Source organism: Harpegnathos saltator, unplaced genomic scaffold (assembly GCF_003227715.2).
Source record: "Harpegnathos saltator strain DR-91 unplaced genomic scaffold, Hsal_v8.6 scaffold295, whole genome shotgun sequence".
NCBI classification, from domain to species: Eukaryota; Metazoa; Arthropoda; class Insecta; order Hymenoptera; family Formicidae; genus Harpegnathos; species Harpegnathos saltator.
In genome coordinates this window covers 243,060-255,210 of record NW_020230089.1, presented here as the reverse complement: position 1 = coordinate 255,210, position 12,151 = coordinate 243,060, and the positions used below count along the sequence as shown (strand labels likewise).

Below are 12,151 nucleotides of genomic sequence, written 5' to 3'. Positions count from 1 at the left end.
TAATATGTAACGGAAGCGGATAAAGAGAGCCCGGCGAAGGAGACGAGCGTCTGATGCGGTGTTTCATGCACACTCGCCGGTACATAGCCGTTGAAGAATATAAAAAGATCCGATGGTAAAAGTACAGCCACCACCGCCGCGGGACATTGTTCTTTCATTGTTCGGTACCCAAGTTCTGTAGCCCGCGGAATCACGCTGTATAATCTTTAACGAGACGAAAGATAGCTCCGTACCTATGCGAGCGGGAAAGAGAACTCGAAGGAGAAGAGAGCTGCTTCCTCTCTTTCGGTTTTTCCCGATCGGTCGGTCGATTCGCCGCCTTGCAGTATATTAACAGCGAGAGCGGCGCGCGATTGACACTCTCCAGTCTCCACACGTAGCGAGTTTTCGCGCGGCGTACGCCCCGCGACCGTACCGGTGCCGTGTCTCCGCGATTCGCTTAATAATGCGAGGCTCCTGGCCGCCGCGCCGCACCGGCCGTCGTTGACACGTCTCGCGCGACGATAAAGTTCTTTCGCGATAAGGACCGAGTTATACGCGGGAAGTGGAGAGTCGACGCGGCCCGGCGCGCAAACGCTATCCGGAAATCAATCGTCGGTGAGAGGTGGCCCGGAACGAGGGGAAATCTTCTCGATCTACGGCGAAGTTAACTTTGTTATTAAGTACGAGGCGCCGCCACTCGATCAGAAGTGGTCGAGGCAGCGCGGACTTTTATTAGCGCCATTTAACACAAACGTAAATAATCGACGCGATGAGGGAAAAGCGTGAGAGCGCAGGCCCGCAGCGGCGGCGGCGGCGGCGCGAAGGACGGCGAGGAGAGAGAGAGAGAGAGAGAGAGAGAGAGAGAGAGAGAGAGAGAGAGAGAGAGAGAGAGAGAGAGAGAGAGAGAGAGAGAGAGAGAGAGAGAGAGAGAGGAGCTGGAGCTGGAAAAGACAGAGAGGGAGAGGGAGGGTGGAAGCGTGAGTGAATCACGGATTCACTGTTTAAGTACACTTTACGGAACATGAAAGTTCTTAAAACCCAGAAATGGTCTTGCGAATTGTTCTTCGCAGTTCGGAGAGTACGATAGTAACGGAACTGCGCGCGATGTAATTGCGCGGCCGGACTTTTTACGCCCCGGCAAAACGGTAAAGCGATAATTCCGCGGCATTTTCCAAATTAAAAGTCTGCGCTCCTGTCTTATATACCGCGAGCGCGCGGTTCCCCCCTCCCCTCTGCAGAACGTGCGTCGTACGATAATCTTTCTCCCCTGCTTTTTACGACCTGCGAGTTACGACAAACTCGACTGTCACATACTCGCGACATATAAATATAGGGATGTATAAAATAGACATATAAATATAGAAAGAGAGAGAGAGAGAGAGAGAGGGAGAGAGAGAGAGACGGACGGATGTGTTCGTGCAGTTAATATATACTTGAAATAAAATTCTCGTGTAGTAAAAAATACTATGAAACTGTAATTTATATAGTTGGGGTAGCTGCATTATACAGGGGGTTATTATGAGAAAGTAAGCATGGTATCGGAATTGCACGCTACAATTTCGCGGGTGGACTTTTTACAACCGGCGAGACGGTAAAGCGATATAATTACGCGATATTTCCGAGATGAAGACTCTCCTCTACAAAATGTAGACCACTCAATAATTTACCTTTCCTATTCGTGTAGACTGTAGAAAATTTGATATTGCGGTGCGGTCGTCATGCGGTCGAAACGTGTATTCGCTCAAGCCCGTCTTATGATTGTCGCATAATGAAATGAAATGTTTGCGTGCAGAGTAAAAAATACTATGAGACTGTCATTTGCACGGTGCAAGATTCGCATGAATAATTAGCACTATGCAAAATTGTTATCGGAAGGTAAGCACGGCAATATCGGAATTGCGCGCGCTATAATCTCTCGGGTGGACTTTTTACGGCCGGCGAGACGGTAAAACGATAATTACGTGACACTTCCGAAATGAAAAGTCTGTAGTTCTCTCCTGCCGCGCGCGCGCGCGCGCGCCATCTCTCGCCCGGCAACGATTATCTTGGACCGTTTGATAGCCTGTCTCCCGTGCACTTTTGCAAATTACGCTAAATTCTGCATTGCGTTATGATCGTCGTAGCCGTGAAACGTTTTCGTTCAGGCTTATCGTACGGCCGTCACGAAGCAACGCGAAACGGTCATGCAGTAACAAATACTATAAAACTATAATTTACGTTGCAACATTCGCATGAGTAACCGACACTACGCAAGGTTATTATCAGGAAGTAAGCACGATAGTAACGGCACAGCACGGTATAATTGCGCGGGCGAGCTTTTTACGGCCGGCGAGACGGTAAAACGATAATTCCGTGGCATTTTCGAAATTAAAAGTCTGAGGATCTCCTCAGCCGCACACAATTCCTCCGCCCCACAAACTGCCATCACAAAACGTTCGATAATTTCTTTTCCTGTCGCGCGCGCGCGCACTTTTAGCATCTTTCCGGCCCGTAAGTTGTGCACGACGACTCGCAAAGCTGCAAATTTCAATCGCGAGCGTCTCCGATCGGCGTTTGCGAATAATTCATAATCCTTCTTCGTTTAGATTACTAATTGATTCGGATTTCTAATAAATGAAACTCGCGTGGCGGTGTATTTAATTCACCGCGATGTGATTAAATCGTAAAGCGCGCCGCCGCGACGGTAAACTTTAGAGAGAAGTGGGAATTCTAGTCTCCCTCTCTCTCTCTCTCTCTCTCTCTCTCTCCTTGCGCGCGCGTAGTATTAATTAATCCATTATTACAACATGTAACTTTGAAGAAGAAGTTACACACCACATGTATCTATATTTTCAAGTCAAATAACACAAAATAAAATCACGCTGATGAGAGAAACAAACGCGGGGTCATGTTCCAAATTCGAAAGAGACATCACTTTCCGTTACATTATTCTTTCAGAAGCAAAACTCTTTTTGCTCTAAACCTCCTATCGGGGGTTAACGAGACCCTACCCACTTGTGGCACAACAGACACAAGACAAATGAGGAGCTTCGTGAAATTGGCCGCGTTTTCTCAAATAGCTTTTCAACTTGTTCAGGCGCCAGAAAGTGAAGAGGGCGCGAAGGATTCTTTTCAAATTTCCAAAAAGGGCAGGGGAGGGGGGGAAAGGCTAAATTCACACAGGTCCTCTGTGAGCCGTGCTAATAACGTGTTCTCCGTAGACTCCGGAAGGAGACCGCCGGGGGTGCCTGGTGTCCGAAGAGCCAAATAGAGAAAGGGGTCCGCGAGTGGCTCCAGGTCGACCTGCCAGGCGCCCACGTCGTCACCGGTGTGCAGACGCAGGGTCGTTACGATCACGGCCGCGGCCAGGAGTATGTCGAGGATTACACCCTGGAATATCGACGTCCCGGCTTCACCGAGTGGCGGCGGTATAAGCGCTGGGACAACAAAGAGGTAAGACGCGCGCGCAAGCCGCACGACGATGCATCTGTTGATGCACCCCGCCACTCCCCGCACACCCACCCCCATGACGAAAAGGAGGAGGCTAGCGCGAGCGAATTTAATTCGCGTCGAATCAATCCGAAGCCGCCGTTCCGCGGTTAATTAGCTGGCGTCGAACGAACGAACGAACGAACGAACAAACGAACAGACGAACACTCGCGAGACGAGACGAAATCGCGCGTCAGCTCGCGATCGTTATTTCGACGGATAGGAGCTCTCTCCCAGGACGAATCTCCCGCGACCGATTTCTCCCGCCGACGAGGTCGGATTCTCAATTCTCGAGAGATTATACGGGATGTTGCTTAATCGACGCTCGTTAATCACGCGGCGCCGCTTCTTATGAGAATTCGAGTCCGAAGACGAATTCGACGTCTCGGGCCATTTTTTCCACGGTGTTTAATGTTCGAGCAGGGATTGTTGAGTAAAAAGCGCAGCCAATCGGAACAGTCTTTCAAGTGACAGAATACAACCATAATAGCAATCAGAATGTAACAACGACGGTCTTAATATAATTTAATAATTTTCCGCCGGAGGAATGACCGGAGGACTTTGAACACGGGTTCGCACTGTGTAATTAATGAACGCCAATTAGGAGACATTTTGTACAGCTTTGAAATTAAATTCCGGATAACATTGTTTCTCGTGTAAAGCAAATTTCAGCCGGAAAGTGCAGTCTCGCGATTGCTCGCTTTCCCGGGAGTTACTCCGCGAAAATCCCTTCTCCCCGAATCGTTTGTAATTCTAAGACTATCGACGTCCCCGCTCGGGAACACACATCTCTGCTCGGGCAAAATTGACTCCGGACTCGCCGGCAAATCCGTCGCCCGAGTCAAAATCGATTTCCGTACGAGAACAAAGGAGACGAAGAGGAAAAGAAACGAGAAAGGAAAAGAGAAAAAATGGAGGGATTAACGAACAATATCGGCCCCACGAGAAGTAATATTCGCGTTAAAGAAAAACGCTTCCCGCCGCTACAATATCAAGATCCTTCTGTTTCACGGTTGATCGGATCACAATATTCCCAACTTCGAGCTCGATTTCGCACGGAACTCCCTCCCCGCTCTCCTAGCCGCCCCCGTCCCCTCCCGCGGATCCTTTTCTTCCTTCTTCCACGCGCAGGATCCAGATCTCGCGCGAGCGGTACAACGGGACAGCGAGAATAGCGGCAATCGATAAGCGATCTGCTTCTGTGTGTGTGTGTGTGTGTGTGTGTGTTAGAATCGCGCAAAACGTTTTCGTGCCCGTAACGTATGGTTAAGCGTCGCTAAAAGTGCAACTTCCCCTTTTCCAAAGCCAGACGTTTCTTCTCCGCGCTCTCTTTCTTTCCGCATCTTCGCGCGCGCGCACGCGCGCGCGAGAGAGAGAGAGAGAGAAAGGGAGAAGAGAGGAGTTCCTTTTCTTCTCAAGCGACGGTACGGTGCTCTCGAATATCGCCCCCTGTTCGAGATTGAATCACGCATCGCTACGCCTTCGACATGGCCGCGCGCGTTTTCCATCGTCGAATGATTCCTACCGCGAAGAATCGCCGCTCGTGCCGCGAACGATCCGATCTCGATGTTTCTTCAATGTTCGCTCTTACTTATATAGACCCCTCCCTTCGCCCCTCGGCCCATGCTCCCGTCCCCAGCCCATCGACTCAACGTATCCTCGTCCTTCTAACGACGGGCGATCGTTCAACGTGTAATTCGTACAGAGGGAGTAAAAATGGAATACTAGGTGCGTAACTAAGTTTCCGGGTTTTTTTGATCAATGGAATTTTTTGAAAAATGGCAAATTTCAAGAGAAATACAAAAAATGGTTTATTCAAAGTCCCTCGCTAGCTACACATTTTGCCATTTCTCTGGCAATACATGAATACCGCGATGATAAAACGACGCGTCTTTGGACCGAAACCATTCGTCCAACCAATTTTGCACTTGTTCGAAATTGGCCAAGTGTTGCCCAGCCAAGCCATGCGCCATTGATCGGAACAAGTGATAATCGGAAGGGGCCAGATCTGGCGAATACGGCGGATGCGGTAGCAGATCCCATTTCAGCGTTTTGATGGTGTCCTGAACGATGGAAGTGCGATGGCACGTGTCCCATTCTGGCCGTTTTTCGAGCAATGCATGGTTCAAATTGATCAGTTGCTGTCGGTAGCGGTGCCCATTGACAGTTTCGCCCGGCTTCTTTTCAGCAGCTCATAGTACACGATTCCTTTCTGGTCACACCAAACGCAGAGCATTGTCTTCTTTCCGAAGCGATTTGGCCGTGCCGTCGATGTTGATGCTTGGCCAGGTGAAAGCCACGATTTTTTGCGTTTAGGATTTTCGGGAAATATATCCACTTCTCATCGCCAGTAACAATTCGATGCAGGAAACTCTTTCTTTCATGCCGCAGAAGCAAAATTTCGGAAGTGGCTCTTCGATTTTCCATCTGTCTCTCAGTCAACTCATGCGGCACCCATTTCCCTTCCTTTTGCATTTTTCCCATGGCATGTAAACGTTTGGAAATACCTTGGCGAGTCATGTTTAATGCCGCTCCGCAAGTTGATCTTGTGTTTGCGTATCATCTTCATCCAATAATCGCTTGCAGATCGGCGTCCTCCGGCTTGTTTCTGGTCTTCCGGAGCGCTCCTTGTCCTCAGTGTCGAAATCGCCATTTCTGAAGCGTTTAAATCAATCTTCACAGGTAGTTTTCGATGGTGCATGTTCGCCGTAAGCCTCCTCAAGCAAACGACGTGCTTCAGCTGCACTTTTTTTCAAGTTAAAGCAGAAAAGCAAAGCTTCCCGCAAATGCTGTTTATCTGCCACAAAACTCGACATCTTCGTTGTTAGAAAATATATTTTTGCGTTGCGATATGCGTTGGTATTACGACTGGTTATTGTTAACAGATGTCCAAGTTATAAAAAAAACACAACTTCAGACATGTATGTCGACTATATGTGTCGTTAGCGCCGTCCATGTGTGAAACCCGGAAACTTAATTGCGCACCTAATAAATACGTTGCATTTTTGCGTCGACGTACATGCAACAACCGCTGACTTAATGCGCCGCAACTGCGTCCGATAATCTCTTATCACTCTTATCGCAGCCGGACAGCAACTGTGATACCGAGTCGAAATTTTAGCTCTGCATTAATCCGGCAAATTCCATCGAACTTGAGGGATTAACGGAGAATTTCGAGATAAAGTGCTGTACAAGCTAATGGCGCTATCTTGATGCTGTGCAGATGTAATTTACTGCCGTTTCCTCCATGCTGTACGCCATGTCGAATCTTGCCGGGGGACTTATTTCGAAATGTTATCTAATATTCAGTTATCTCAATATTTCTACCGACATCGGTAATCTTTATTCTCGACTTCAGTACTAATTATGCAATTATGTTGCTCGCTTGTATAACTTAATTTTATAACTTAGTTGCAAATATCGTATGTAAGAGGAGCAAATATTAAATATTCAAGGAAAAATCAGTGGGTAAAAGGATAAAAGAAATAACGCATTTTATTCTCATCTTTCCTCTCATCTAATCTCTCTCTTTTTCTTCTCTTTTTTTTTCCCTTCTTTTCTTTTTTGTGAAAGATGAGAATTGAAGAGCTCTTAAAAGAGCTGATCGAGAAGCTGTAAAACAAGACAGATGTAACAATTATGTCCAATAGTGTTATGTGTTCACCAAGAGGTATTTAAATTTGGACTCCGTACAATAAAGTTAAACAGAAATGAGACGAAAGCATCGGCAAAATTGTAATTGCGACCCAAAGACTCAAAGAATATTATTGGACGTAAAAGTCAACACTTGCAAGATTCATATCAGATTCTAAAGCCGCTGTTCGCAGCCAGAAATTATTATACCATTATCAGGTAGTCTCGATCAATATTTTTTGTTGTATGAAAGAAATGCGGGTTGTATGAAAAAAACACGGACCAACAAGTAGCCTCGACGTTTAGTGGACGCAAAGCCAGCGGACTCTTTCGATCGTACGCATTGTGCCTACGCATTTACGCATCCCGACTGTTGATTGCTGTTGCTGTGAAACAGCAACGATATCTCAGACATTATCAGAGACTCGGCGTTTGTAACGTTTGAGCGCATAAAAGTCACGTACAAAGGAGAAAATAACACGCGTGAGTCACCGTCGTCGCTTCCTAAATAACCAACAATGACGACGCGCGAATGCAACCCTAGCATGCAACACGTACGATCGAAAAATTCCGCCGAACTACCGTTGCCCAACGGACGTTGTATGTTGCGACAATGACACAGATCAATTGCGTTAACCTAACCGCCGCAGGTACGGGTTAACGGGTAATCAAACACTCGTGGAACTGTTATTACCTGAATTACCGAGCGATAACGAAGTACGAACGCCAGCCTAAATTTCGACTCGGCTGTATCTTCCGCATCCCAATTAAGACGCCGGTCGCTCGCCGGCCAATCGACGATTTCACACGGAAATGCAGCGCTGACCGGCGCGGGCGTCTCGATGTCCTGGCCTCCGGATCCTGCGTCCTGGGGCTCTCGGCTGCTCCGTCCGCTGCGTGGCGGCACCGACGCTGACGCTGACACTGACGCTGACACTGACACTCGCGCGAAGACGCGCGACTCGGCGCGTGCTAATTAACACAGCGGCAACGGGAGCCCGGGTGAAATATTTTCCAAGCCGACAGTGCGACTGACGCACATCGGTGCGATACACGCGCGTCGCGCGAAGCGTCGTGAGGCGTAATGGAAACACACGGGGAAGCCCGCCCGCGACGCAAGGCAGGACCGATGGCCGCCTAGAAGGCGGCAAGAAGGCGGCAGTGTTAGTGTCGCGACTTTCATACCGATTGTTTTGCTAGCCATTACAACGCGTATCTTTCCACAGCCGAGTGTGACCTCAAGAGCGCGTTTTCGAACATCGAGTTCTCACTGTTGTTGCGTATGCGAATCTAACGATCGCTTCGGCGGATTACTTCCATCTGGCCGATTATGCGCTGGTCGATCATTCGTTTCGCCGGCCGATCCGGTTGTTTACAATCGCGCGTACAACGACCGGTGGTCAATTTTGATCGTTGATATTCGCGGTCGGTGATTCTAGCCAACTAAGATCTTGATCGACCAGGCAGATGCGTTAGCGCGTCGATCGCAATTTTTCCGTCGAGTGGTAAAAATATTTCGCGGCCTGTTGAAATGTTTGACAGGAGCGGCGTCGCGTTGCGAGAAGCCCCTCGCGTCGTAACGACGTCTCTCGAACGCTCTGCGCTCTACCGAGCGAAACGCACACATGGTCGACCGTGAGCCTCGCTTAATCTCATTGTTTCGTACGCAACGCAACGTACGCAAAGCCGTTATTCAAAAAAGATTGTGCGAAGCGGCTGTAAAATCGAGGAGCGCAGTGCGTACATATTTTCGCTCCTTCCGAACGTCAGACCAAATAAACCTCGCGCGACCGACGCGATGAGCCCGCCGGTTAAACACTAACCGCGCGCGGAGGGAGGGGGGTTAATTAACGCGCGCGCGTTCCTCGCGCCGATCGAATCTCTTCGCAACGGCGCTGAGCGTGTATGGAGCGTTGACCGGCTAAAAAGAGATTTAAGTGGACTAAAGCAATCAAAATCAACGTCGAGCGAATCGCGACTGCGCACAATAGTGCGTAAATCGGTCGATTACTCCGATCTGATTGATTATACCGCGATGATGAATAATTGATTTTCGCCGATCGACGAAATTATTCATAGTTGCATTCACGCGACGATCGATTAATTTTGATTGCCGATTTGCCGATAATATTTTAGTCAGCCGAGATCTTAATCGGTTGATGCCGCCTCCGACACGCTGCCTACGCGAGTGTCAGTTCCAGTGTCAGTGCTGCGAGCGAATATCCGGAGCGCCACGATGGAACAGCAGGGAGCAGGATGCCGGATTAGGAAGCCAGGATGCAAGACGCGGCGATGCGGCGATACACGTCATGTATTTGTGCGTGTGTAGATGCGCGTTTCCAGATGTAATCGCAAATTGATGCAATATGAGGGCCGGAACAGGACATGAACAGATTGACTGCCGATTAATTGAAGAATGTCGCTAAGGGATGTTCGGGGAGAATAAAGGATGTGTGAGCAGGAGAAGAGGAGAAGGAGGCGAATAGTGACGGAAAGTAATAAAGTATAATTGTTGTAATATCGCGAAGAACGCATATTGAATAGGAGATTATTCGTTATGCGTGGTATTTTCAATCTTAACGAACATTTGACGCGTTTATCGAGAATAGAGATATTCCGAGTCGAAATTTAGACTTTTTAGAGCTCATCAGACGACGAGTAATTATAGTTTCATGAATAATATTATTATATACTGAGAGAGAGAGAGAGAGAGAGAGAGAGAGAAAGAGAGAGAGAGAGAGAGAGAGAGAGAAATATGAAATATTGATAATTATAATCTAAATTATTATTATAATCATATAATTAATATATAGTCAAAATTAATATGAATAATTAATATGAAACCAAAAATAAGTATAATTTTAGTAACAATGATTATTTTCTTCTCACAGTGCGCGATTCTTCTGTATCTGTATTTATTTCCTGCCGAAAAAAAATTATACCGATTGAAAGTCGTTAATAATTTTTAACTAAAATTAGAATATAAGGGTAGGAAGGATTTAGAATGTAGTACAAATTCTGTTACTTAATTTTTCGTATCTAATAATGAGTTACTCTGCTTTGTATTTGCTATTTATTTTCTGTTTCTTTGTTTACCAATACTTTTTCTTCTTCACTTTATGTTTAGCCTTATTATTATACCAAATCCATATTTAAATATCTGTTGACTTAAAACATCATTAATTAAAAAAAATCATTGAACATACAACTGCTATTTTTGTCTTTATATTATTTCTTCCTTCTGACCTCCTTTGAATCTTCAAGTTCCATCGAAATTTTCAACACTGATAAAGAAATATACAAACGATTACGAATAAAAAAAAAGTTTGTTTCATTTATTTATTAATCTGATTAATTACCCATATTAATAATTTAATATTTGCTTATCTCACTTTACCTGCAGATATATGTAAGTTACATCATAAATGATAAAGATATTATTTATTTAAAGTAAGAATAAAAATTAGGTACATATAAAATATGGAGATGATAGAATATTGAATAATCTCGGAATAAGTCTTTCTCCGAAACTCACAAGATAAAGAGAAATATGGCGGTAAATAACCGTCTTAGTGCCCCAAGTTGGGCAAAATCCACGGAGTTGAAGCAGAATCAAAATTTCGCGTCTCTGGTATCACGAACACGAGACTGTCGCCATGCGAGATGAGATAGGGGGGAGAGAGAGAGAGAGAGAGAGAGAGAGTCGAGAGTTGAAGCGAGCTACGTTACGCCTCGCGTTTAATTTTCCGAGTAACCGAGCAGTAGAAATCGCAACGCCTCATTACGACGTCAATCCGACGCGGAGATCTACGTTCTACGGAAGTACCGTTGAAAAGTTCATATCCAATGCACGACGGCGACATGCTAAATGTATTATCGGCAAAATACCGGCGGGGCCCGCTGTCATCCATATATCGGACGGATGTCCCCCGATATTCCCGTCTGGAAAAATGAATAGCCCGCGTACGCATACACTCGCCGGCCCGGGTATTACATTAACGAAGTCCAAAAATTGAGAGACGTCTATAAGTACCGGGAAAATTTCCGGACAGAGTGTCCATTATCCGCTTAATCGTATTAGCGACGCGTGGTTCTCTCGCGATAAAAGTTACCGCCGTCGAATCCGCGGCTGCCTGAAAAAACTCGCTCGTCAACACAGAATATCAAAAAAAAGAGAGACAACGAGAGGGCGAGAGCGAGAGAGAGGGGGGGAAGAGAGAGAGAGAGAGAGAGAGAGAGAGAGAGAGAGAGAGAGAGAGAGAGAGCGAGAAGGGGGGAAAGGAAAAAGGAAAAGCGAAACGTGGCTTCATTATCCCGCGAAGTGAGACGACGCTTTTTAATCGAATTCGAATTTTTACATCGGTTGACGCGCGAGAAGTCGCCAATTTTATTTTATTTTCTCTCTCTCTCTCTCTCTCTCTCTCTCTCTCTCTCTCTCTCGGACGTTTTTTTTCCTTTTTCCGTTCGTCGTCCGTGATTCCTACATATGTTTCACCTAGGCACGTCGCCGTTTTCCGCAGGTTTTGGCCGGCAACAGCGACACCTCCACCGTCGTGTCGCACAAATTGATCCCGCCTATCTTCGCCAGCCAAATCCGGATCCTGCCGCACTCGGAGCACCGGCGCACGGTGTGCCTTCGCATCGAGCTCAAAGGATGTCGGGACATGAGTAAGTAGCACGGTGTGCGTGTAGGAAGGATCTCACGTCTCTCCCCGAAACATCCCCCGCGTCCCGCCGCCGTTCCACGGACTGTTTTGTGCATCCGCTTATCCCTCGGAATCGCCGAATTATACGGCACGAAATTGCGGAATAGATATTTCCCGTTCGAGGCTTTGTAGCCGGCTAGAAGGAGAGAACTAATACGCGAAGATTGGAAAATTCATATTTGTTATTTTCTATGAGCTAACGGCGGATCTCTCGCTAACGACTTTCGCGATCGCGAGATCGTTACGCTGGCAGTAAGAGGGAAAACAACGTGGTTGGAGTAAACATGAGCTCACTGCGAATGCAGACGTTGCCGGCGTCAGCCGACATATTTCCATTGTTGCTTTAACTCTCTTCGCGATGA

The 12,151-nt window shown here is 46.9% G+C and overlaps 1 protein-coding gene across 2 annotated transcripts in view; it reads left to right on the top strand.

The window, feature by feature from the left end:
- Window positions 1–12,151, top strand: part of LOC105188789 (discoidin domain-containing receptor tyrosine kinase B) — a 166,784-nt gene that overhangs the window by 121,598 nt on the left and 33,035 nt on the right. For both annotated transcript variants that reach the window (XM_025299880.1, XM_011150422.3), the window contains exons 4-5: window positions 3,183–3,414; window positions 11,604–11,751. In XM_025299880.1, coding sequence (XP_025155665.1) covers window positions 3,183–3,414; window positions 11,604–11,751 — 380 coding nt within the window. The remainder of the gene's footprint in view (window positions 1–3,182; window positions 3,415–11,603; window positions 11,752–12,151) is intronic.